The sequence below is a fragment of the Chiloscyllium plagiosum genome, chromosome 5 (assembly GCF_004010195.1).
Source record: "Chiloscyllium plagiosum isolate BGI_BamShark_2017 chromosome 5, ASM401019v2, whole genome shotgun sequence".
NCBI lineage: Eukaryota > Metazoa > Chordata > Chondrichthyes > Orectolobiformes > Hemiscylliidae > Chiloscyllium > Chiloscyllium plagiosum.
The window spans coordinates 22,975,872-23,001,980 of NC_057714.1; the positions used below are offsets into that span (position 1 = coordinate 22,975,872).

General features: G+C 40.7%; 1 protein-coding gene across 4 annotated transcripts in view; it reads left to right on the plus strand.

Moving 5' to 3' along the window:
• Window positions 1-26,109, plus strand: part of cdk6 (cyclin-dependent kinase 6) — a 233,619-nt gene that overhangs the window by 96,186 nt on the left and 111,324 nt on the right. For all 4 annotated transcript variants that reach the window (XM_043689700.1, XM_043689697.1, XM_043689701.1 and 1 more), the window contains one exon: window positions 23,307-23,474. In XM_043689700.1, the coding sequence (XP_043545635.1) occupies window positions 23,307-23,474 (168 nt within the window). The remainder of the gene's footprint in view (window positions 1-23,306; window positions 23,475-26,109) is intronic.

Here is a 26,109-nt window from a genome sequence, read left to right on the forward strand (position 1 = left end):
ATAGAAACTTACAGGATAATACATGGCTTGGAGAGGGTGGACGCTAGGAAATTGTTTCCGTTAGGTGAGGAGACTAGGACCTGTGGACACAGCCTTAGAATTAGAGGGGGTAAATTCAGAACAGAAATGCGGAGACATTTCTTCAGCCAGAGAGTGGTGGGCCTGTGGAATTCATTGCCGCAGAGTGCAGTGGAGGCTGGGACGCTAAATGTCTTCAAGGCAGAGATGATAAATTCTTGATGTCACAAGGAATTAAGGGCTACGGGGAGAATGTGGATAAGTGGAGTTGAAATGCCCATCAGCCATGATTGAATGGCGGAGTGTACTCGATGGGCCGAATGGCCTTACTTCCGCTCCTATGTCTTATGGTCTTGTAGTTGAGTCCAGAGCATTCAGCGGTGAGGCAGCTGGATAGCAGTCAGCGGTGCGATGGCAGTGCGGGAGATATTCATGCCCTCATGGTGAAAGTCAAGTGTGGAGAGTCTGCAGGCCAACTGCTAAAGAAGGACTATAATACTAAATGATTAACTTCATTTCTTTTTACTTTATGCTAAGAATGACTGTAAAGTTTAACTTTAAACTTATTTTTCTACTTTGTACTAAGAATTTGTAACTAGGTACCTTTTGTACCTGAGATGGCGCCGGGAATGCTGACTTTGTACACTTTTCATTGTACTCCTATACCCCAGTACTTGAGTACACATGACGATAATTCCTAATTGTAATTCTAATTCATGATGGAGGGAAGGTCATTGATGAATCAGCAGAAGGTATGTTGTGCTGAGGACACTACCCTGAGGGAGTTCTAAACTGATGACCTGAAAAGAATGACCTCCAACCACAGCAGTATCTTCCTTTGTGTCAGGTATGACTTTAACCAGCAGACCACTTTGCCCTGATTCCCATCAACTCCAGTTTGCTTGGGCTGTCCATCGTTGAGAAGGAATGCGTTGCTGGCTCAGCCAGCATTTATTGCCTACATCCCATGAATGAAAAACAAAGCCCATACGTGGCAGTTATGACCCACATTGCTAGAGTCACATGTAGGCTTGACGAGGTATGGATGGCAGTTTCCTTCCCTAAAGGACATTAGTGAACCAAATGGGTTTTTCTGACAATCAACAATGGATTCATGGTCATCATTAGACCATTAATTCCACATATTTATTGAAGCCAACTTCCACCATCTGCCATGGCGAAATTTGAACAGAGTCCCCAGAACATTACCTGGGTCTCTGGACTAACAGTATAACAATAATACCACTAGGCCATTGCTGTTTCCTCTTTGGAATTCTGTTCTTTTATCCTTTTTTTATTCAAAGCTGTCATGAGGAATCCAAACTGTGCATTGGTAAAGAGGTTATGGTTAAGCAACCATTGCCATCATTTTGTTTGAGTGTGGGTTGATGCAGCAGTAATTGTCGGTTGGATTTGTTCAGCTTCCTTGTGTACAGGTTGTACTTAGAAAACTTTCTACATAATCTGTAGACATTGGTGTTGTAACTATACTGAAACAGTTTGCTTGGGGTGCATTAAGCTTTGAAGAATGAACCTTCAGTGCTAATGCAGGAATAATTTCAGGGCCCTTAGGCTTTGCAGTATCCAATTCCTTCAGCTGTTTCTTGATATTATGTGGAGTGGATTGAATCGGTTGAAGACTAGCATCTGTGATGCTGGGGATCTCCACAGAGGCTGCAATGGATTTTTCTCTCAGCGTATCTCGATGAAGGTTTTTGAAAATGCTTGAGCCTTTCATTGACGTACTGGGCTCTCTATCATTGAGACTGGGGATATTTGCAGAGCCATCTCCTCTAGTGAGTTATTTCATTGTCCATCACCATTCAAAACTGGATGTGGCATGACTGCAGAGCTTAGGTATGATGTGTTGGTTATGGAATTGTTTAGCTCTGTCCATTATTTGCTGCTAATGCTGTTTTTCAGGCAGTATGTAGTCCTGTTGTTTCACCAAATTGACAGCTAATTTTTAGATGTATCTAGTGTTTCTCCTGGCATTTCTTCCTTAACTGTTCATTGAATTGTGGTTGGCTTTATTGTACCTGTAGAGTGGGGATATGCTAGGCCATTAGATTTGAGTACAGTTCTGCTGCTGATGGCCTTTAGTGCCTTGTGGATGCCCAGTTTTGAGTTCCTAGATCTGTTCCAAATCTCTGTTTTTCTTTTCTTTGGTCCCCTCACCACATGATGCATACCCAGTCTAGCAGCATTGACATTTAGAATTTGATCAGCTCCACCAGTACTGATGCTGCTGAGCTGCTGTGATAGTCTTTGAAGTCCCACACCTAGAGTACATTTTGTGTCCTTGCAACAGTCAGTGTTGCCCTCAAATAGTGTTCAATATGGAGGGTCATTGCTTCATCAGGTGTTAGGTGCAGTAATCAGCAGAAGGTTTCCTTAAACATATTTGACCTAGTGCCTGCATTTGGGACCCGGAGGGAATTTTGAGGGCAGCCAGGACAGCTCCTTTCTGACTATATACTAATATATCACAGCCTCTGCTGAGTTGGTGGGATAGGACATATCCAGAGTCAATGATTGGTATTGTCAGGGGCATGGTCTGTAAGATATGATTCAGTGAAAATAACAATGTTAGGCTGTCTGTGAGACAGCCCTTCCAATTTTGGGACAAACCTCCAGATGTTAGTAAGGAGAGTGCTTGCAATTTTCTTTTCTAATGCCTAAGTTGATGCCAGGTGGTCCATCCTGGTTCCTTTCTTTTTGTCCATGTAGCAGCTTGATACAGCTGATTGGTTTTCAAGGCCATTTCAAGAGCAGTTAAGAATTAAATATGTTACATGTGACTTCTGACTTTGTCCACCTCAGTCCAACACCAGTACCTCCACCTCTTTCCTAAAGGGCATTAGTAAACCTGATGTGTTTTTACATTGATCAAGAATACTTTCCTGGTCGTCATTAGACCTTTAATTCCTGATTTTTAAAAATTCAACTTCCACCATCTGCCTCAGTGGGATTTGAACCTGGGTTCCCAGACTATTCTCCGGGTATCATGGTTTGGAGCCATCATCTGACTGTGAATAAGTTAACCATAATACAGTTTTTTAAACATTAAGAAGTGCTCTTACAACTGAATGTTTGTTTGTTTTCTTCCTCCTCACCAAATCAATTATGGTACTTTTTTCATCTATTAGCCACCACCAGTAAATCACTCATGTTTTCCAGTTGATAATATACATGCAAAGCCCATTGATGGCAATGCAAACCATCAAGGGAGAGGGGGAGGGGGACTAAACCAAAGTAGAGTGGGAAGGGGACATAAAGCGCTTCACCTCCTGCTCACCACTCTCTAAAGGCATTCTCCCTCCGTCAGGGTACTCATTAAAGTAATTCTAAAGTAACAGCACAGTGCATATCAGGTAATTACAATGAATATTTATAATTTCAAGATTTATAATTTCGGTGTAATTTCAAGATCAAAGCAAATTCCCACCTTGAAAAATATTCATTTTATTATGAAACTTTGATTCATTATATCTTAAAATGTCCAATAATATTCTTTTGCATAAATGATTTTTCATTTGCTTTATAATAATACTTTTTAAAAGCAAATTTAATGCTTGGCCATTTCTAAAGGATTAAAGCAGAAGTAGGTACTGTCACCACCATTTGTAGTAATTTCTGTTAATGAATTGTGAATTGATAGAGCCAACAGATAATTTTATTATTTGGTGCATACTTTTCACAAAAGTGTTCAGTAGTGTAGTGAATTGTACCATTGAGATCCAATGACAGGGCCTTCGAGAGGAAAAAACATTTTGTATTCTTGTCTTGCCTGGATGATATTGTTTGTTCTGTTTAGTAAGTTCGTGGGTCCTGGAGGTCACAGTCATTATATTTGCATTAATTACTTTTGAAAGAAGAGAAGAAGTGTGAATAATGGTTTGCTTTCTTTTCTCAGAAAAGCCTTCAAAAATGTTGATTGCAACAAACCACTTGGGAGTGTACACTCCAACCTTTGCTTCCCAGATATTTATCGATGGTTTATGTAGCTAGAGTTGGATTTTATAGCTTTGTGTGTCGGTTTGCATATAAATGGATATATATTGTTTATAATCATTTAAAAGTTAAATTATTAGATAATTAAAGAAATCACTAAATTGAACGCACATTCTTAATTATCAAAGCAAATATATTTAAACTTCTCCCTAATTACCCTTCTGAAACCACTAAATCAAACTCAAATGGCAGCATGAGCAGCTTGCATCCGGCCAGGGTAAGTTTGATCACTGCTGAGAAGAAGGTTTGCATTCTTTTAGGCATTTTTGTAATTGCTTAAATCTATGATCTGTGTCTTTACAAGGTTTGATTTTAAATGTCTATAACAAAGGTTAGGTAGAATAAAGGCTTTCCAGCAGTTCTTTTCACTGAATGACTGATTCATAATGTCAGATTATCAGTAGATTGTGTAGCCCTGAATTAAGGAAAACTAGGTCCTCCCGCAATTTACCCAAAATGTTGAAACAGGACAGCATTTGAAATAACAACAATTTAGATGTGTATAATGCTTATCATGTTCATTAAAAAAATCCACTCTGTTTTGCAAAGCAGCAAATGATGAATAGGCCCAAGCATGAAAAGTGAAGAGGTATTTGGAAGAGGGAAAGCATGATCAAGGAGGAAAGTTGTCTGGGGCACAGTGAACCAATGTAATCTAACTGATTTAATGATGGCAGTGAGAACAGAAGCCAGGACTCTTTTGGATGGCTCTTTGTTTCTGAATGCCCGAGGAGAAAATACTTTGAATCCTAACCCTGAACTGGAATGTTGAGTATGCTGCTCTTGTCTCACGTGAGGGAAGAAGGGAACACACAAATCTGACCTACCACTTGAGGCTGGGGTGCAGAATTTCGCCAAGTCCTCATTTGTGAATGTTGAGACAGTGACTGCTTAGTGTTTAGGAATGGGACCTTTTTTCCTCAATTTGCCTCAGTGCTGAGAAAAATGGATGAATTGCTGCTGTCTCTTTAAAGATGCTACTTATTATTACATTAACTTCTCACAAAGGCAAGGTACATCTTATGAATAGAAATATTTGTTTTCACAAGTTTCAAAAGTAACTTGGGTTTGTGGTTTGGATTCTGCTGGCCACTTGTTTAAGGGGGTGCCCAAACTGGCCAATATCTAATTAGCTAACAGCTCATTCTGCACTTCAGCAATAAAATTGTGTTTTGACCTGAGTGGGATATTAATGTCAGAATGTCTGAGATGGAATGGCGGTGAAAGGGTAATGAAGCCAAGTGGGTATAAATAAATGTTTGGCCAGTTGTTCAATGTATTATTGTTGATGCAGTTGCCAGGTGGCTGCATTAAAAATGCTTGGCTACAGTCTGAGAATGACTCAACCAGGGTCTGATTACTGATTTGCAAAGGGGAGTGCTATGTTTGTGGGAATTGTATCTTTGTTATCTGATTTTTTTATTTGAATTTTTTTTAATACAAGATTAAGAAGTATCTAGTGGGTTGAAGATTACCTTTATGAGACCTTCCCAGCTTGTATTTTGTTGACAGCTCGGTGAGAAGAGGTATAATGTTTTTCAGAGCTAATGTTGAATGGCTTTTATTCCCTCGTAAACATTTTAAAGTCTTGCTAACCTGAGTGAATTGCTCATTTGTAGTGTACTTTGTGCACAGTGAGTGCGCATGGTGGGATGTTTTGGGCTTGAACATGGATAACGTAGGAGGTGGTTGGAAAGTGAGAAATTGTGGGTTCGAGGGCCTAACATTCATTATTATAACTGGATCAATTCCCCAGTAAATGGAAGTGGGTTTCTGAGCTGCTAACCTTGCTGTTTACCTGCATCTGTTGTTGTCTCCGTGCTGCCTCTTGAGGTGTTGGGTTATCCTGTAACCTAGGCTTACCTCCCCAATACATAGGTAGGACAGCTAGATTTGCAAAAGTTGAGATGAAATTGAGAGGTCAGGCGAATTCTCAATTCCCCATTCCTTGATGAAAATCCAATCCATTGTGTTCAATAATAGATGTCCACACTAGCCACCTTTCTGACCTTCTGGCATTAGAAATGCTTTAGTGAGTTGAAGCTGGATTTGAAACAGGAGCAGTTGGTCCTGTACACCTGTTATTAAAAAAGGGAAGTAATAGTTTATGGTGCCTTTTGTGTTAGAGGTTAAGGCCTGGATATTTTCTGGAGTGAGTGGGAATGAGGAAATACAGAGAGCCTGCAGTAGAGTGGGGTACAGAATTTCAGACAGGAAATCGAAATGTCTGAATTTTCCTCCATGTTGTGAAGATTTAGTTCCTGACAAGCTCACTAAAATGTCAGCTTGATTGAGTGACTCAGCTTCCAGTTGAGGAGGAAGTGTTCTGGAGCAGCGTTGGATGAGGAGATGGCCTGGGAGAGTTCAAATTCCAGATTCTGGAAGGAGGCACAGATCCCTGATCTTGGGGCCTTCATACAGGGTGGAGGGAGTTATTCAATGGGATTTAGCCTGAGAAGAGAAGCACTCCTGCTCCTTCTAACCAACAAGAAGTGCTGCAAGTGCCCAGAACCCCAAGACCTTGGAAGCTTGTCTGCCCATGGTAAAAATGCAGAAACAGTTTATTGTATGTTGCTATCCTTTTTAAGATACTTAACTGCCAACTTGCCTCCAGGTTGACTGCTCATGTAGGTGACACCCAGAAGTCAGCAAATGTTGCAGGTGGTTTCCCAATGCATCTGGAATTTTGTTTCTACTTTTACAGCCCACTTCCTATGTATCCTCCAAACTCAAAGCTCAACCATGTTAATGTTCTCCCCTAAAAAGGCAAATAACGCTTACTGTATTTACACCTTTTTCAATTAATTTGTTTTAAACATTTTCACATTTTTAATTTAATCCTGAATTTTAGTTTTCTTCTCACAATTGCTTTCCTCTCTGATTATAAATTGCCAATTTAGCTAATCATGGCTTGTTTTTTACTTAAGTCAATAAAACGATAAGCACAATGCTATGATCCGTGTTCAATGCTGATTGATAAGCTGCAATGGAATTAATGTTCACAAACTAAAAACTATTTCTGGTATAATATTCCATGTTACACAAAGATCTAAATCTTAATAAGACTTGCATTAGTCATTAAAGGTGGCAGGATGGGTGGAGAGAGTAATTAATAAAGCACATAGTATCTTACGATTCATTAAAGAGTGGTATAGAGTACATAGGCATGGAGGTTATGTATAATATGTTTACTAAACCTCACCTGGGGTATTGTCTACAGTTCTGGGTACCACCATTTAGAAAGTATATGAACACATTGGAGAGAGTACAGAAGAGCTTTAAAAGGATGTTTCCAAGGATGCAAAATTTTAGTTAGAAAAATAAATTGGAGGATTTTGGATTATTTCTCTTGGAGAGGAAAAGAGGAAATTTGATGGAAGCTCTCCAAATCAAAAGAGGCCTGGAGAGACTATTCCTGCTCATAAGCTGATCAAGAACGAAATGTCAGAATGATGTGCAAAAGTAAATGTGATGCTTGAAGAACTTTCTTTCACACAGCGAGTGGTTCAAGTGTAGAATGCACTGCTTTGGAAGAGTGATGGAAATGGGTTCAGTCAAGGCATTCAAGAGGGTATTAGATGATTATTTCTATTTAATGTGCAGGATACAGGAGAAGGGTAGGAGGCTGGCATTTAGTCATGATGCTCATTCAGAGAGTTGTTGCAGATGTGATGAAACAAATGATCTTCAGTATCATAGCAATTCTGTGACTCTGTGAAGCCACCAAAACTAAGCATATGGAACATTTTTCAAGTATAATATTCAAGTAAGCAAAGTACTAGACTCGTTAGATGTTATTTTGAAGTATTGCTGCTGTTTCCAATGCATTTAAGACATTGGCTCAGTGGTTAGCACTGCAGCCTCACCACACTGGGACCCAGGTTCGACTCCAGCCTCGGGTGACTGTGTGAAGTTTGCATGTCTCCCAGTGTCTGCATGGGTTTCCTCCAGGTGCTCTGGTTTCCTCCCACAATCCAAAGATGTGCAGGTTAGGTGGATTGGCCATGCTAAATTGCCTGTAATGTTAGGTGCATTGTCAGGGGGAACATAGATATATAAGAGAGTGGGTCGGGGTGGGTTATTCTTCGGAGGGTCGGTGTGGACTTGCTAGGCTGAAAGTTTCCACACTGTAGGGATTCTAAGTTCTAAGAGAAATAAATCTATCTACCACCTGAAACTACATGACTGTTAAAAACTGCACCTATGGATGTGCTGCAGTAGCTGGTTCTTGTGGCTATTCCTACCAGATCTGCACTCATGTGTGTGCTGTACTCACTGTCTTGTACCACCCTCACACATCCCCTTGGCTGCAGCTAGTGAAATATTCTGTGACATCCATCATCCAGCTAATCACCTACACCTCAATCAGTCTCTGACTCTGCCGTCCTCCATTTTGCCATTTGAAGAGATGTAGCTTTTCACTTCTGAACAAATGGCTGAAATTCTTGCATTTTCTTTTCTGGATGTCACTTTTCTAAGAGTTCTTTTTGCTGTTGTAATTTCATATATGTTTAAAATGGTGTACACATAGATTTTTTAGCATACATCTTCGCATCAAAATTTCAAAGCCTCAAATTGCTTTCACAGACCTTTTTAATATAGTCCAGGTTTCTGACTCATACAAGAAAGTGAATATAGTGTAATATCTTAGGAAGACTGTGACCTTGTTATAGGATCCTCTGCCAGGGGGACAGCACCCTGCATTTAGGGACAATCTAGTATGATTCAAGTGAAAAGAGGAGTATGAGAAAGCTGTGATGTTGCCAAACTTACTCGCTGTGTACACAGAGCAATTATTCAGAAAATTATATTCAGAATCAGAATTTTATAGCTTTCAACGTGACCTCCTCTCATCCTTCCAAACGTCAGTGAATACTGGTCTCATCAACTCTGCCTCTCCTTATCGCATATACCTGCCATCCCAGGTCTGGCGAACCTTCACTGCACTCTCCCGAAGGCAAATCTATCTTTCCTTGGGTAAGGAGTTCAAACTGCACACCACACTGGATGTTGTCATCAAGGCCCCGCATAGCTGCGGCAAGACATTTTTAGCCTGTACTTAAATCATCTTGCAATGAAGGCCAACTACCATAACAGCTTCCTGCAAATACAATTTTGATTTCAGTGACTGCTTTTATTTTAATCTTATCTACTGGCTCCTGTGCAACGCAATCAACTACAATCTTCATTCAAGTTAATTCTAGTATATCCTTTCTAACTACTTTTGTTTTGACATTTTGGGTAACCACACACAATTCATATTGCAGAATTCTTGATTTCACTTGATCCAGCATATATATAGGACCTCTACTGATAACACAACTCTCCTTGCAGTATCAGTGTACCATAAGTTTATATTCTTGCTTCCAGGTTTTACCTTTAAATGTATATAATTCTGAATTTTTGCTCTCTCTACATAGTGAATAATTCTGTTGACAATACACAGCCCTGTCACACTCCTCTCTTCACTCGAAACATATCTGATTGTCCCTGTTCCATCCTGATGCTTGCTATTTGATCCCAATATTGGCTCTGGATAAATCCCATATCTTTTCTTGTCAGTGTCATATTTCAGCAACGCATCTGTTAACTTTTGATGATAAACATGAACTGTGAACAAGAATGTCTTCAGTTAGAAACTTTTTCCCATTTTAATTCTAAAAGATCACTGCAATTAATATGTGAAGCAATTTGGTTTCTGGTTATTCGGGCACTTCAGTGATTGTTTTTTGTGGTATTGTGAATCCAGTATCTTTCTGCACTGAGCCGCTATAATTTAGCTTCAAAATGTTCAAATATATCCTACTGAACAAATGTCCTATTTTATACATTCATATTGCATGTATAGTGTTCTTAGTTGCAACATGACTGATTTTTTTTTGAAGTTGTCCTTCAAAATCATGATTTAAAAAGAGTTCATTAAAACCACAATAATACATCTCAAACATAAAAAAAAACACGAAGTCCACCAACAGTTTAAATATGGGGTGGCTCAGTGGTTAGCACCGCTGTCTCACAGCACCAGGGACCTGGGTTCGATTCCAGCTTCGGGTGATTGTCTGTCTGTCTGTCTATCTGTCTGTGTGTGTGGGGTGGGGGGTTTGCATGTTCTTCCTGGGGCTGAGTGGGATTCCTCTGGGTGCTCTAGTTTTGCTCCGACAGTCCAAAAAAGTGCAGGTTAGGTGAACAGGTCATGTTAAATTGCCCATAAAGTTTAGGGATGTGCAGGCTTAGGTGGGTTAGCCATGGGCGATGCAAGGTTACAGAGATAGGGGAGGTGGGTCTGGGTGGGATGCTCTTTGGTTTGTCATTTTGGACTTGTTGGGCTGAATGGCCTGTTCCCACACTGCAGGAATTCTGTGATGGTTATTTTAATACAGAGTTTGTGCAAACAAAACTGTTGAAACCTCAGAAGACTTGCATTTGAAAGACATACTTTCGATATCAGTTTTACTGGCCGCGAAGCACTTTACAGTCAGTGAAGTACTTCCGATGTGTAGTAGCTCGTGGAATATGGAAAACACCTTGAACAAGTTGTAGTAAGTAAGCTCCCACAAAGATCAATGTAATGGTGCATAACCGAAATTGCTGGAAAAACTCAGCATGTGTGGCAGCATCTGTGGAAAGAATCAGAGTTAGTGTTTCTCTTCCAGTGACCCTTCTTTACAGAACTTTGGTTTCAATGTAATGGTGACTTAATAATGTTTGTAGTGATGGTGATTGATATAAATGTTGTTGTGGAGATGAGCACATTTCATAAATATTGATCACAAGACCAGAAATAATTCCCTTTCTCCTCAACATTTACTAATGGATTTCTGAAGTTCATCTGAGATAACATTTGGGCCTTGGTTTAGCATCTCATCTGAAAAATAGCGAAAGATGGATAGACAATTCAGCATCTAGAACCTGTTACATCATTCAGTTAAGTCATGGTTGCTCAATATTTTGCAACTATCTTGTTTCTTTAACCCTTAATGTCCCTTGGATAGTGTCCTAGACTCACCATCCTCAGCTACTTCATCAATTACCTTCTTTCAGTCATAAGGTCAGAAGTGGGGATGTTTGCTAATAATTACAGGTGTTCAAGTACAATTTTTAACTCCACACATGTGGAAGCGGTCTGTGCCTGTGATTCATCAAGACAAGGTCAATATTCAGCCTAGGACTGGTAACTGGCAAGTAACATATGCGTCACACAAATTGTCAGGCAATGGCCATCTCCAGTGAGAGGAGGAATAGCCATCTGTCCTTGGTATTCAAAGCAAGTGCATTCACTGATACCTCACCATCAACATCCTGGAGATTATCACTGCGTTTGTCATATTAAAGCAACAGCAATAAATGCTGGTCAGAGGCTAACTATTCTGTGGTGAGTAGCTCATTCTTGACTCCTGAAATTCTGTTTACCGTTTAGAATTGTAATAGTAATTGGCTTGCTAACAATACTGAAGATGTTCTACAAGAGCATTCAAAACCAATAGCTTGCTTGATTGGCTCCCATCTAGTATGTTAATCCTCAGAGGGAATGAATGTTTGTGTCATGGTAGTAGCTTGTACCATCTACAAGAGGCACTGCAACAATTCAGTAAGGCTTCTTCAACAGTACTTACAAATTTGCAGTCTCTAACATCTAGAAGTATGAAGGCAGTAGGCAATTACCCCTCTGTGTCAGATACCCTTCTGAATTGAAACTGTATGTGAAATCATCTTTGGCAGTTGTGGTGTGAGCAATGGCAAGAAAGCTGAAAAATATGGAGACGACTAAGAAATCAGAATTGTGACACTGAGAAATAGTTTTGCAAGTTATCTCTTGTGCTTTAAATGGTCAGAATCTTGCCATCTAGGCATGACTCTTATTTCCAGTGCATCTTATTGAAGCCCAATTTGCCTTATTTACCTACCACTTCTAATTCTCCTCTCCTTCCCAGAGAAACTAAACAGTGCAAAATTTTCAACCTGTAAATCAGAGTGGGTATGGGCAGCTGCAGCTCACTGAATGCTGTCCTGGCTATTATGCAATGGTTTCTAAGCAACAACATCTCTGCTGCAATCCTGCTTAACCCCTCATTCATGCAAGCCAACATCGGCAAACAGCCATCCTCACCACGTCTGCTCTCAGAGCAACTTTCTCACCACTTTAGCCTTAAACACTTTACATTGAATCTCAAGGATACTATGGTTCTGTAAGGTTGCTTGTGCATCAGAACAGGATGCACCTTGTGGCTCCAAGTTTGCTCTCTTAGCATTCAGTCCCTTTGAGCTTATTTGAGCTACTTCATATAGCTTTCTTAGGTCAAACTCACTGACTTAGGGGCTGTTGGTCTGTATGTGGCTTGAGTTGCTTTCTTAGTGCACAGGGTCTTCAGTGCTCTGTTGCAGACTATTATGCTGTAGTGTTGCATTTTAGCTCAGAAGGAGCGGAAGATAGCTTGTCGTGTCGGGGAGCACTGAACAGACCATGAGATGGATGTGTGTCTCTGTGGCACCGTGCTGCTTTGTCTTTGCACTGCAGCATGTCTCAGCAGTTTACACAATGAACTGCACAATAACTACACAATTGGCTGATGCTGCGTCCAGAGTGGATGCAGTAAATTACTGTTTTCTGTTTCTTCAGGGAGCAGTAAAACTTGTGGAATTTAAGACCCTGCTAGGAACAGTTGCAGTAATCATGGCACTGCTGGTTAAGTATTGCCACCCATTTGGCTTCAGATTGCACTTTATCAGTAGGTCATGCATTGTCCAAGAATGCACATTAAATATATGGTCTTGAGCAATTGTGATCACTGTAGTATGTGCATTAGTTGCCTCCTCATTATGTCAGCTAAGCAAATGTAATCAGACAAGGTACTTAAGAGGTGCCTGAAGTTTCCATTTCCTAAGCAGCATATTCTAGAGCTAGCATTGGAAGGCAATGCTACATAACTGCTACATTTGCGCACTGTACTTTAAATATATTTGGATACGATCTGTGATGTAGAAGAGTATATTTTCTTTTGGAGAAGCTATCACAGTAGCTTACTATCAGAATTTTACTCCCTCTGTGTAACACGGAAATGTTTTGGCTATGCAGTGTGCGTTTGAATAAGGTAACATGCTTCGATCAGTTGCTGAGGTATGACAACTTCCCACACTGAGGGCAGATCATGAGGCTTCATTATTATGGATGCGAGTTCCTTCAATTAAATGGTGTTATCTTTTGGACATTCCCCACAGATTATCTGCTCACAGATCTTGCATGGAAATCACCATGACTGGAGTCCTGGTGATTTTGCTGCCACTACAAAGATAGTGTAAAAGGAGACAGTGTTTAGTAGTACTTCTGCAAGCCCAGCACAAATTAGCTGCTACAAATTACCCTCTATTAGCTGCTGCACAATCTCCCAAATGCAGAAGGATCAGGATGTAAAGGAGAACGATTGGACGGCACGTCTACAGACTGCAATGTCATTTTCTTCATTGAGCTGAAAGACAGTGCAGGTGCCAATTCACAACCCATGTCTTGTGGATTAAACCACAGGCCTCCTTACCATAAGGTTCTCCAATGGGATATTGCCATGTCGCCCCAAAAGGGTGTACTGCATCATTGTGGCGACAACGAGGAATGTCCTGTATGCAAATGAAAATGGAGAATGGGCTGCAACCTCTGAAGATGAAGCTGAGGCGAGGGTCAGGACCCAAGCTAAGTAAAATCCACTTACTTAGTGGATGAGCAGGGTTTAGATTTTGTTTAATTGTTTAAGATTCTGTTATAATTCAGCAGGCAACTCTCACTACTTTTGCAGTCCTTGACCTTTCGTGTTGCTCAATAAATGTCTCTTGGAAGAACCCAAATAGAAAACAGTAACTTACTCCATCCAATTTGGATAAAGCAGTAGTCTGTGAGAGAGTGCACTAACAATACATGACTCTTAAGGTTAGGTAGATTTGAAGGCTTCTGTCATGATATGCCAGATTGCTCTGCATTGATGACTCTTAGTTGGCAGGTTAACAGGAATTTCTTTTTGATCTCTCTATCGTTGATACCCTTAAATGTTGCAGAATTCACTAAAATTGTTAAGTTGTCTTGAAATCTTTGACATCAAGTGGGTCAGCGTTGATCCTGGGAGAGGCAGGGCTTTGAGTGGCTTTTCTTGGCAGATCAGTTACTATGAGTCAATGTGGGTATGTGACCTACCCATTGTGTATCTCCAGCTTTGATTCGCAATGCCTTCCTGCGAAATGTTCATATGCTTTCCCAGCAGAGATAAGTGGAATCATCACTGATTCCATGCTCTCACCCCCAAACTGTGCGATGACGTGCACAGGCCAGCGTTTGGTGCAATCCATTCACATGGACGTGTAGACTCAATGTTATTCACATTAAAGTGCAACACACTAGTCAGACAACAGCTGGAATTCTGTGAACAGTTCTGGAACTGTTATCTCAGGAAAGTTATGTTGGCATTGGAGGCAGTCCAGAGAACGTTCAAAAGATTGATCCTGGACGTGGAGGGACAGCCTTAACAGGAGAAAGGTGAGGAGTTTGGGCCTGGGCTCATTGGCGTTTAGAAAAGTGACCTTATTGGAACGTACTAAATTCTTAGGGGACCTTTTGGGTTAGATGCAGAAAGATTGTCTCCCCTTGTGGGAGAGCCGAGGACTAGAGGACATAATCTCAGAATAAGGGGTTTCACATTTAAAATAGAGTTGAGGGGGAATTTCTACTCTCAAAGGGTGGTAAACTGTGAAATTTCTTACCACAGAAGCTGGGTTATTAATATATTCAAAGGTGAAATAGATTTCCAAACAGTAAGGGAATCAAGGGTTATAGGAAAAAGGCAAGAAAGTGGAGTTGAGAATTAACAGATCAGCCATAATCACATTGACTGACAAAGCAGACTCAGTGGGCTGAATGGCCTACCTCTGCTCATTTGTCTTATGACCTAACATTTGACTGCAATCATGGTTCAAGAATTCCTGATGTCTGAGACTATTTACAGGTGGTTGCTTATGAGAGATGAGCAATGCATGGAAATTACAGCTTCTTTCATCCTCAGCTTGTTCTGAAAGGGCTGCTCATTTCTCGTGTATAACCTAACCAGGTCTGAATACTGAAAATTATACTACAGCATACGTTTTAAAAATGCAGGTGAACATACAGTGACATTTTTGGTACAATTAAGTTTCACCCATACCATCTCTGGGCCGTCAGTAAGTTAGTTTCTTTCTTTGCCTCCCACGATAACTACAGCTGGAATTGAGCTAGTCTGCTCTCTAGTTAGCCCTGTTGGCTTGAAAGACTTGAGTGGCCATCTTCTGGTGCCTTTGTGCCTAGAATGCTCTTACCTCTTAAGAGCCCCTCTACCCAGATGCAAGCTCACCCTCCCAGCTTGAACTTCTTCAGACTGAGAGATCACAGGCAGGTGGAAGATGGAAGAGCCAGTAACTTCTGTGTTACCCAAGAAGCATCTTCTGTCGGTCCTGGTCTGACTCCTGTATCTTTTCTGTATAAGCTGGCACCATCCCCTCTCCCTGAGAGGAAGAACCTGAAGTGAGATCCAGCTCCCCCGTCCCACAATGTCCTTGCCATTGATGCTGAACATTAATGATTAGAGTGATGAAATCCATGCACATGTGTATATTTGATGGGCACCCAGTGTGCTGGTCCTGGGTCTCTGTTGCAGTTGCCAATTTGTCCATAGAGATAACCAGATAGATCATGCCAGTGCTACCCTGTACTGATAAATTAAAGAAGATCTCCATCCTTTCATTCATTTTACTGAATGCCTCTATCAAACCAGTTTGATGTTCTGTGCCAATCTGTGCATTTTGATGAAATGAGATGATGGTATCATCTTCTGAATGATGCCCAGCTGCCGTTTGTGTGCCAGAGACCTGAGATGTTTCTTCCTTAAACAACTGATGTGTTCACCAGATTGTGCTCCTGGGTCTAGAAAGAGAAACCACTGAAGTGAAAAGCTCTGAGCTGGGGAGGGTGCAGGTGAAAGGCTTTCCAGTGCATCCTCCATGTTCAATGGCTTCCATCTCACAGGAGGAGGTGGAACTGCGGGTCCCTAGCCGTGGCCTCTTTAAGGGGATTTTCTGGGTGCTGCAAGTGCCTGCATAACAGAAGAGAAGGAATTAGTAGTCTTAGAGGGATAAAACGTTCTGCTGATGAATAATGAGCAACCACTGGTGGTAACACATTAGCAGCGCAGCACAGTTTAATAAAGCTTACTGGGTATATAGGACATAGAATCGAGAGTGTGATTCTGGAAAAGCACAGCAGGTCAGGCAGCATCCAAGAAGCAGGAGAATCGACATTTCAGGGCTTTTCCTGATGGGCTTTTGCCCGAATCATCGATTCTCCTGCACCTCGGATGCTGCCTGACCCATTGTGCTTTTCCTGCACCACTCTCTTGACTCTAATTTCCAGCATCTGCAGTCCTCACTTTCGCCATGTAGAACATAGAAGTCTTCCCAATCCATGCTCCTCCTCCAGCCAAGTCAAGTATTTTCCTCATAATGAAAATTCGAAGTCTGCCATTTAGCAATTAGTGGTAATACCCAAGCAGAAGAGGTGGGGAGGTCCTTGAGTGAGCAGAGGTTAATCATTTATGAGGGTGAGGTGCATGAGATTGACATGAGGCATGCAATATTGGATGCTGTAGTCCATCAGCCTTGAGATACTGTAACCGATCAAGTGAGTGGGGTGTGTCAATGGTGCAGCCTCACTACCCTTTTCTGCCTACAACCTCCGATCAGACGTGACAACCTGCTGAATTTAAGCACATTACTAAGTGGAGGAAAAGAAACTAAGATTCCCCTACTAACTGAGTGAAGAGGGAAAAGCCAATGCCAAATCCCTGCTCACCTGATGGGCGCAGAAGATGTGGCATATAGAAGACTGATCTCTGACAATGCCATAGAGCCAAGTCCTCCTGATCGAGGCTTAACCCAGAGACTGTGTGAAGCCAGTGGTGGCCCACGGCTTATCAGGACGGTGTCTTCTCGCAGTCAGTTTGCTTGTGAATGCAGCCCAAAGTGGGTGGTAAAAGCTATAGTATCAACCAAAATAGGATTAATGTGCCAAACAAAATAAGCAAGTGATGGACAGAGCTAAGAGATTCAACAACCCCAATGGATCAGATCTGAGCTGTGGAGTTCTGCCACATCCAGTTGTGAAGGTGATGAATAATGAAACAACTCACTGGAGGAGGAAGTTTCACAAATGTTGCCATCATCAATGGTTGGGAATGTCCAACTTTACAAATTCTTTAGCCTTATCTTTTTATAGTCATCTTCAGCCTGATGTGCTGAGTGGATTATCTATCTCTTCCATTCAATTTGATTTACTCTGCGTGATATCCAGTGAAGGCACTGGATACTGAAAACTGAATGGACTCTGTCAACATTCCAAAAACAGTACTGAAGACTTCTGCTCCAAAACTAGCCATGACAGAAGTAAGCTGTTTCAGTACATTTACAACACTGGCATCTACCTAATAATGTGGAAAACTGCCTATGTTGTGCAGAAAATGCAGGGTAAATCCAAATCAGCAATCAGCAGCACTTAACTCAAAAATAACTGCCTTGCCGATGCTCATTATGGGTTCTGCCAGACGCACTGAGCTTTATATTTCCTTACAACCTTGCTCCCAACATAGATAAAAGAACTGAATTCTCAAGATGCAAATGAATGCCCTTAACAGCATTTGACAGTTGTGTGGCTTCAAGGACCCCTCATAAAATGGCATCTGTGCAAATCATGGAGAAGACTTTCCTCTGGCTGGAGTTTTTTCTAGTACAAACAAAGATAGATGTTGGAGATCGGTCATCTGAGCCACAGGACATAGCTGCGAGTGTTCCTCAGTGTAGTGTCTTAAGCCCAACCGTCTTCAGCTGTTCATTAATGACCTTCCCTCCATCATAAGATTAAAAGGAGGGGTGTTTGCTTATGATTACACAATGTATTACTTGTGATATCCTCAGACACTGAAGTGTTTTCCAATTGAAGCCTTGAATGGCCTGGATCTAATTTTATGGTTACACCCCTTATCCTGGACTTTACAAATATACCTGTCTTATCAACTCCATCTTAAACACCTTAACCTGATTAAGAGATTCAAACTTGGTCTATGTCATTTCTCGAAATGAACCCTTTTGACCCTAGTATTACAATCCAGTCTCCTATTCCTCTATGCTGTTTGTGAATTCTCTTATCTTGCTGTCTGCCCTACAACCATTATAAACACAAACATCAATTATCATTGGTATTAAAGGAGAAAAGCTTCCTAAAGTAGGAAGTGCACATCGTCCATATGACACATTGCAGTCCACTATGGTTGCTCATTTGTAGAAGTCACCAATTGAGTTTTTTTCCTGGAATGAAATGTCCTGTATGAATGACAGGACCAAACTGTATTCTGTTGGATGTTCACTACACTCCTCCAAGGTCACTGTATCTTTTTTGATTTATGGTGCCCAGAACTGAACACTCTTCCAAGAAGAGAATTCATAGGGCTGATCAGAACTTCCACTCATCTGTAATCAGACTCAACTATAATTCAGACCTCTCACCAACATTCCATGTAGCTTTTGAATTACTTTTGTACTGATTGATAGGCCATAACGAAAATGTTTGATGTGCATGATGAGGACTCTTAGAGGTTGAGGGAAAGAAATGAGTATGGGTGGAGATTGATTTAAAGAACAGGCAACAGTAGGGCTTTGAGGTATTTCATGTTGGCAGGATATGACTAAGTAGTGGAGTCCCACAAAGGTGAATGCTGGGGCCTCCGTTTGTAATCTATATCAATGACTTGGCAAATAAATAGAGTAATGGATCGAAGTTTGCTGATGATACAAAGTTAAGTGGAAATGTAAGTTGTGAGGAAAATGCAAAGAGGCTGCAAAAAGATGTGGACAGGTGAAGTGAGGTGAAGCAAAAATATTTTTTAAAAGACATGGAACATTTAAATGTTGATTTTGAGAGGGACTTTTTGTGTTCTATTAGGAACATTGGAAATTAGCTTGCAGGTACAACAAGCAATTTTGGATGCTCAGTTGCTAAACATATGCAAGACTTCAATTTATACATTTTTGTACTTATAGAATGAAGAGATATGAAGTAATGTGCATAGAATTGTGGAGGCCAATAGCATAGAATAAAAGCCTTTTGGCCCATCACATCCATGCCAATCAAAAATGATCACCTATTATAATCTCAACTTCCAGTATTTGCCCCAAAGCATTGCATGTCTTGGTATTGCAAGTGCACCTTGTAGGACTACTTGAGGCTTGAATATGAGGGTTTTGGTTTCTGACTCCTGGAGGTCGTGAGTTCCAGATTCCCACCGCCCTCTGGGTGAAAAGGTTTTTCTTCACATCTCTAAACCTTCTGACCCTTAAATCTGTGCTCCCAGTCATTGATCTGTCCATCAAGGGAAAAGTCTCTTCCTGTCTACCCGATCTATGCCCCTATTAATTTTGTACACCTCAGTCATATCCTTGCTCAGTTTCTTCTGCTCCATGAAAACCAACCCCAGTCTGCCCAATCTCTCCATGCGTGATAATTATCCTCTGTGCCTTCTGCAATGCAGTCACATTCCTCCTATAATGTGGATTTCAGAACTACACACAATACTCTAGGCTGTGGACAAATCAACATTTTACACTGTTCCAGCAGAACTTCCCTGTCCTTAAACTCCATGTCTTGGCAAATAAAAGGCAAATACACCATATGAGTTCTTAACCACTTTATCTATTTGTCTTGATACCTTAAGGAACCAGTGAGCATGCATACAATGATCCTTCTGATCCTCGATGCTTTCCAGGATCTATCATTCTTCATTTCTTCCCTTGCCTTTTGTCCTGCCCAAATGCATCTCCTGACATCTCTCCAGATTGAATTCCATTTGTCACTGATCAGCCCAACTATATCCTATTATTGTAGGGCTATCCTCCTCACAATTTAGCACAATTTTTGTATCATCTACAAACTTAATGAGCAACTTTTCCAAGTTTGAATCTAAATAGTTTATATAAACCACAAACAGTAAGCGCCTCTGGACACAGTCTTTTAGTCAAGAAAACAGCTCTGAACCATCACCACCTGCTTCCTGCCGTTCAGCCATTTATGCATCTAGTTTGCCAATTTGTTTTAGACCTATGGCTCTTATCTTCACTCATGCAGGACCTTCACAAATGTCTTACTGAAGTCCAAGTAGACTTCATCAAAAGCATTGCCCTTATCTGCGCACAGGGTAACATCTTCGAAAACTTCAATCAAGTTAGTCAAACATAACCTACACTTAATAAAACAACGCTATCTGTTCTTGATCAATCCCTGCCTCTCCAAATGCAGATTCATTCTGCCCCTCACTATGCTTCCACTCGTTATCCCCTCGCTGAGGCTGATAGACTGGCTTGTAGTTTCCTGGTTTATTCTTTGCTCCCTTCTTGAATAGTGGCCATATTGGCTGTCCCCCAACCCTCCATGTCTCCCATGACCAGAAACAAATTAAAGATATTTGCAAGTACCCCTATAATTCCCTCCCTTGCTTCACTCAATCTGAGATATGTTTTATCTGACCCTGGAGCTTTATGTACTTTAAGCCTGTCAGATTACTCAAGAACCTTATCTCTGTCTATGCTAATTTCTTTATAATTCTTCATAATTTCTATATCCTTATTGTCCCTGTCACTAGTGAACACCAACATAAAGTATTCATTTAGAACCTTATCTATGTCCTCTGGCTTCACGCACAAATTACTGCTGTGGTCCTTACTGGACCCAACTCTCCCTTTTACCCTTAATGTACTTGTAGAACAACTTAAGATTTTCCTCCATTTTATCTGTCAGTATCCTTTCATGACCCATTTTAACTCTCCAATATCCTTTTTAAGTTCCCAATTGCACATTCTGTACACCTCTCTTGCTTCTACTTTTTGAGCCCTCAGTATCTGGCAGAAGCCTCCCTTTTTCTCAATCCAATGTTGTACATCCCTGGACATGCAGGGTTCACAGGATGTGTTGGTCCCATTCTTTTTCTTTGTTGGAACATGTTGGCCCTGTCCTCTCCTTATTTCCATCTTAAATATATCCCACTGTTCTGAGAGAGATTTATCCGAGTATGTCTACTTCCAGTTCACTCTGGCCAAATCATATCTGATTTTATTAAAATTTGCCTTACCCTAGTTTGCAACTTTAATTTCAGCCCATTCTTGTTTTTTTTCTCATAACAATTTTGAATCTAATGGGGTTGTGATTGCTGTCTGCAAAATGCTTCTCCACTGATACTTCACCCACTTGCTCAGCTTCATTGCCTGAAATTATGTCCATTGTCGCCACTCTGTTTTTGTAGAGCCTTCTACACCATAGCTTGAAAGCTCTCCTGGCTGCATCTTAAGAATTCCATTCCCTCTAAGCCTTTCACACTATAGCTAACCCAGTTAATGTTGGAGAAGTTGAAATCCCCTACTACTTTTACACCTCCCTGAAATTTGCCTATAAATGTAGTCAACTTGTGTAGTTGTATAAAGCATTAGTGAGACTGGAGCGAAAGTATTGCATATGGTTTTGGTTTCCTTACTTGAGAAAGGATATAATTGTTTTGGAGATGTATTGGAGTAGATATAGGAAGGACGCTTCCTCATGTGGGGAATTCTAGAGTGAGAGGTCATAGTTTTAGTGTAAGGAGTGGCAGATTTAAAACAGACAGGAGACAATACCTCCTTATCTTTATACTCGATCCCTTCAGCAATAAATGTCAAAATGTACACGTCCTCCTTAGTTAACTTCTATACCTGCATACTAGTTTTCAGTGATTCATACACAAGGACACTCAAATCCTTCTGCACCAAAGCACCAGAAAGCTTCTCACCATTTAAGCAATAATTTGCCTCTCTAATCATCCGACCAAAACACAGAACCTCACACTTGAACATAGTAAATTTCATCTGTCAAATCTTAGCCCATTCACCTCACCTAATCCACATCCATTTGTAAATTTCCTATTTCTTCATTGCAGCTTACTTTGTGCCCTCACCTCATTCTGCCTTGTTCACCAGAGTCCTTGCATTGAAATAAATACCACCCAACCTTGCCAAACCCCCCTGTCCCTTAACTGGCCTATAATACCTGTCTTCTATGTTGTCTCTTCTAATTTCAGCTGTTTATTCTCCCTGCTGAACCTCTCGCTAGTTCCCAACCTTCTGACAATTTAGTTGAAATTCTCCCCAACAGCACAGCAAACCTCCCCACAAGGATGCTTGTCCCATTTCAGGTTCAGGTGGAACCAATTCACTTTGTATGAGTCCCATCACCCCCCCCCCCCCAAAATGGTTCCAAATGTCGCAGAAATCTAAAGATCTCCCTCCTGCACTATCTCTCCATCCACACATTCATTGGACTAACCTCCTATTTCTGTACTCACTCTCACATGATGCCACAAATAATTCAAAGATTACGCATGGCTCCTGTTCTTTAATCTACTTCCAAGCTCCCTAATTTCTGCCCGCAGGACCTCATTTCTTTTTCTACCTATGCCCTGCTGCTGCTGTTTAGTGACCTCCTTGACCCTGGCACCAGGGAGGCAGCATACCATCCTTGAGTCTTATTTACAGCCACAGCAACATCTTTCTGTTCCCCTTACAATTGAATCCTCAACTACCAAAGCCCCTGCCATTCTTTTCCAAGCAGGATCCTGAAATCCTGCTGATCTGCAGTTACTAGCTTCTCAATGCTGAATAACCAGTGTGACCTGTCTATCTTAGAGCCAAAATGGATTTTCATATTTTCTCACATTGATCATCATCAGCACAATTTGCCCACTCACTTAATGCATCACTAATCCTTTGCAATTTTTCACTCCCTTCACCACTATTTCCTGTATTATCCTTGTGTTGTCAGTAGATACATGACTCACTATTCCCTATTCCAAGTAATTTAGAAATATAGTGAAAGACTGAGGCCACAGAACAAATCCCTGAGGGGATACCACTCGCCAGTTTGGACGCATATCAATTATGACATAAATATTCATAATTTGAGGCATACATTGACTTTTATCACACTCATTACAATGCAGTAAAGTGCACTTTGCTGAAGTGAAGAACTCTCAAGTTACTGAAAGTGAGTACCAAAAGTGAGATTTATCTTTTACAGCGAGAAAGAACAACATTCAACATATTTAAACTATACATTATTTGAATTTTCTAAATCAAACCTGTGCCATGGGTAGGATTTGTTAAAAATTCTAATGTCCCATTTTTCCTTTCCTTTTACATAGGATATGATGTTCCAGCTGCTTCGTGGACTAGACTTTCTTCATTCACATCGTGTGGTTCATCGAGACTTGAAGCCCCAAAACATACTTGTAACCAGCAATGGCCAAATCAAGCTGGCTGATTTTGGCTTGGCACGCATCTATAGTTTTCAGATGGCACTTACCTCAGTGGTAAGTTTCTGAATGATTTATATGAGAATATATAACCTTGCAACCAATGGAATGTGTTAATGTTATGACTTGAAAGTAGGCTTTAGTGGAAACAAAGGTGCTGTTCCTTCTGATCGACCAAACTGGCCTTTTTTGGAACAGGTAGTAAAAGGGACTAAACTCCATACATAGCTTTTAAAGTAATTATATATTTTTGTCCCTTTAAGTAGTGTAGTTTGTTTGTAACTATTTCCATGTCTTCACATCAGACAACTCGGCTTTCAATTATTCTTGATTGGCTGTACTTAATTTGATGGATAAGTAACTATAATTCCTAACAGATGAACAGTTCCAAGGCCAAGTTGACATGTAATGTTGAGCACAATTTGTAATGTTCACTGCTAAAAGTTTCTTATGAAATTGTGAATATTTCAACTATTCAGTGATATTTCTTATTCTTTGAAACAACATGAAAATGTTTTGTCCAACATTAGTTCCCTGTGTTTAGTATTTCATTCACTGTATTGCTTCACTGGTAAATACTACTTATGAACACTGTGGATGATGTTATCACCAGTTTAGTGCATTCTATCAAATGCTTTTTAGATTAATTTTTTAAACAAAATTGGAAACACTTACTCACTTATGCAGGATATATGCGCTGCCAGTTAAGGTAGCATTTGTGACTCCTCACTAATTTTCTTTTATTAGCTCATTGAGGGGTTGTGGACATCACTGGCTAGTGCAAGATTTATAGCTGATCCCTAATTGTCATGGAAAGGTGAAAGTTGTTTGCCTTTATTAAATACTACAGCCCGTAAAAAGGACATAGATACACAATGCTATTAGGGAGGAAAGTCAATGACTTTGTTTGTGTCAGTGGGTCAATGTCAATGTATTTCCAAGTCATGATGGTGAGTGGCTTGAAAACAAACGTGCAGGTGGTGATGTTGCCATGTATCTGCTGTCCTTGTCCTTCTAGATGCTAATTGTCATATGTTTGAAAGGTGCTGTGTAAAAATATATAAAGTGCTTTGCATCTTGTTTGTGGTACACACTGTGGCTACCGAGTGTCAGTCATGGAGGCAGTGAATGTTTGTGTATGTGGGGTGCCAGTCAACCAGGTTGCTTTGTCCTAGATGGTGTCAAGTTTCTTAAGTGGTATTGGAGCTGCATTCATCCAGGCAAGTGGGAATATTTCATCATACTCTTGATTTGAGCATTGTAGGTGCTGGACAGGCTTTGGAGAGTCAGCAGTAGAGTTACCTGCTGCAGGATTCCTAGATTCTGACTCGCCCTTGTAGCCACAGCATTTACATGGCTGGTCCAATTCAGGTTTTAGTCAATGGTAAGCCTGCAGGATTTTGATAGCGGGGAATTCAGTGATATAAATCCTTGAATTATTTTCAATGATGTTGAATGTCAAGGGGCAATAGTTTGATTCGTACTTATTGGAGACAGTCATTGCCTTCCAGTTATCTGATATCTATTACTTGCCACACGTCAGTTCAAACCCGGTTGTTTTCTAGGTCTTGCTGCATTTGGATGTGGACGCTTTCAGAATCTGAGGAGTGGTGCATAATGCAGATCATTGTGCAACCATCTTATTGAAGAAGATATGGTCATACTGATGAAGCAGCTGAAGATGGTTGGGTATGGAGCACTACCTTGGATTCCTGTAGAGATGTCCTGTAGACAATCACAACAGTCATCCTTTTGTTAGATATCAGTCAAGCAGGCTGTTCTGTTTAAAATGGTGTTGAGCTTCTTCAGTGTTTTTGGAGCCTATCTTATCCAAGCAAGTGTGGAATAGCACATCACACTCTTGATTTGTGCCTTGTAGATAGTGAACATGCAGAGTCAGGATGTGTGTTGGTCACTTTAGAATACCCAATTTGAAAATCATTGGCCCTCGGACGCAATTATGAGGAACTCCTTGCGGTGGTGTATTGCAAAAATTAGAGCATTTAATAAACCTTGGGTCTTATTGACCTGTGGGTTTCCTCCCACAGTCCAAAGATGTGCAGGTTAGGTGAATTGGCCATGTTAAATTGTCCGTAGTGTTAGGTAAGGGGTAAATGTAGGGGTATGGGTGGTTTGCGCTTCGGTGGGTCGGTGTGGACTTGTTGGGCCGAAGGGCCTGTTTCCACACTGTAAAGTAATTTAATCTAATCTAAAAAAAAACTATGAAATTCATTGTTTTCCTGTGACTTGCTCCATAAAAGACTGCATGTTGACCAAACAGGAATCACTGCTGAGAAAAGAACAAATTTTAATCTTAATATCGCAAATTAATTTACTGATTTTAATGGAGATATCCGACTTAAATGTCTAATAGTTATGGAGAGAAACTTTTTATGTTCTATAATAGATCAAGTAATTCCAATTACAGCTAGAACCATGGGCCAAAGTTGTTTTTTTTTCTGATCCCAAATAACTGGGCCCTCATAATTGCGTCCGAGGGCCAATGATTTTCAAGTTGGGTATTCTAAAGTGACCAACACACATCCTGACTCTGCATGTTCACTATCTACAAGGCACAAATCAAGAGTGTGATGTGCTATTCCACACTTGCTTGGATAAGATAGGCTCCAAAAACACTGAAGAAGCTCAACATCATTTTGTGGGCGGCACGGTGGCACAGTGGTTAGCACTG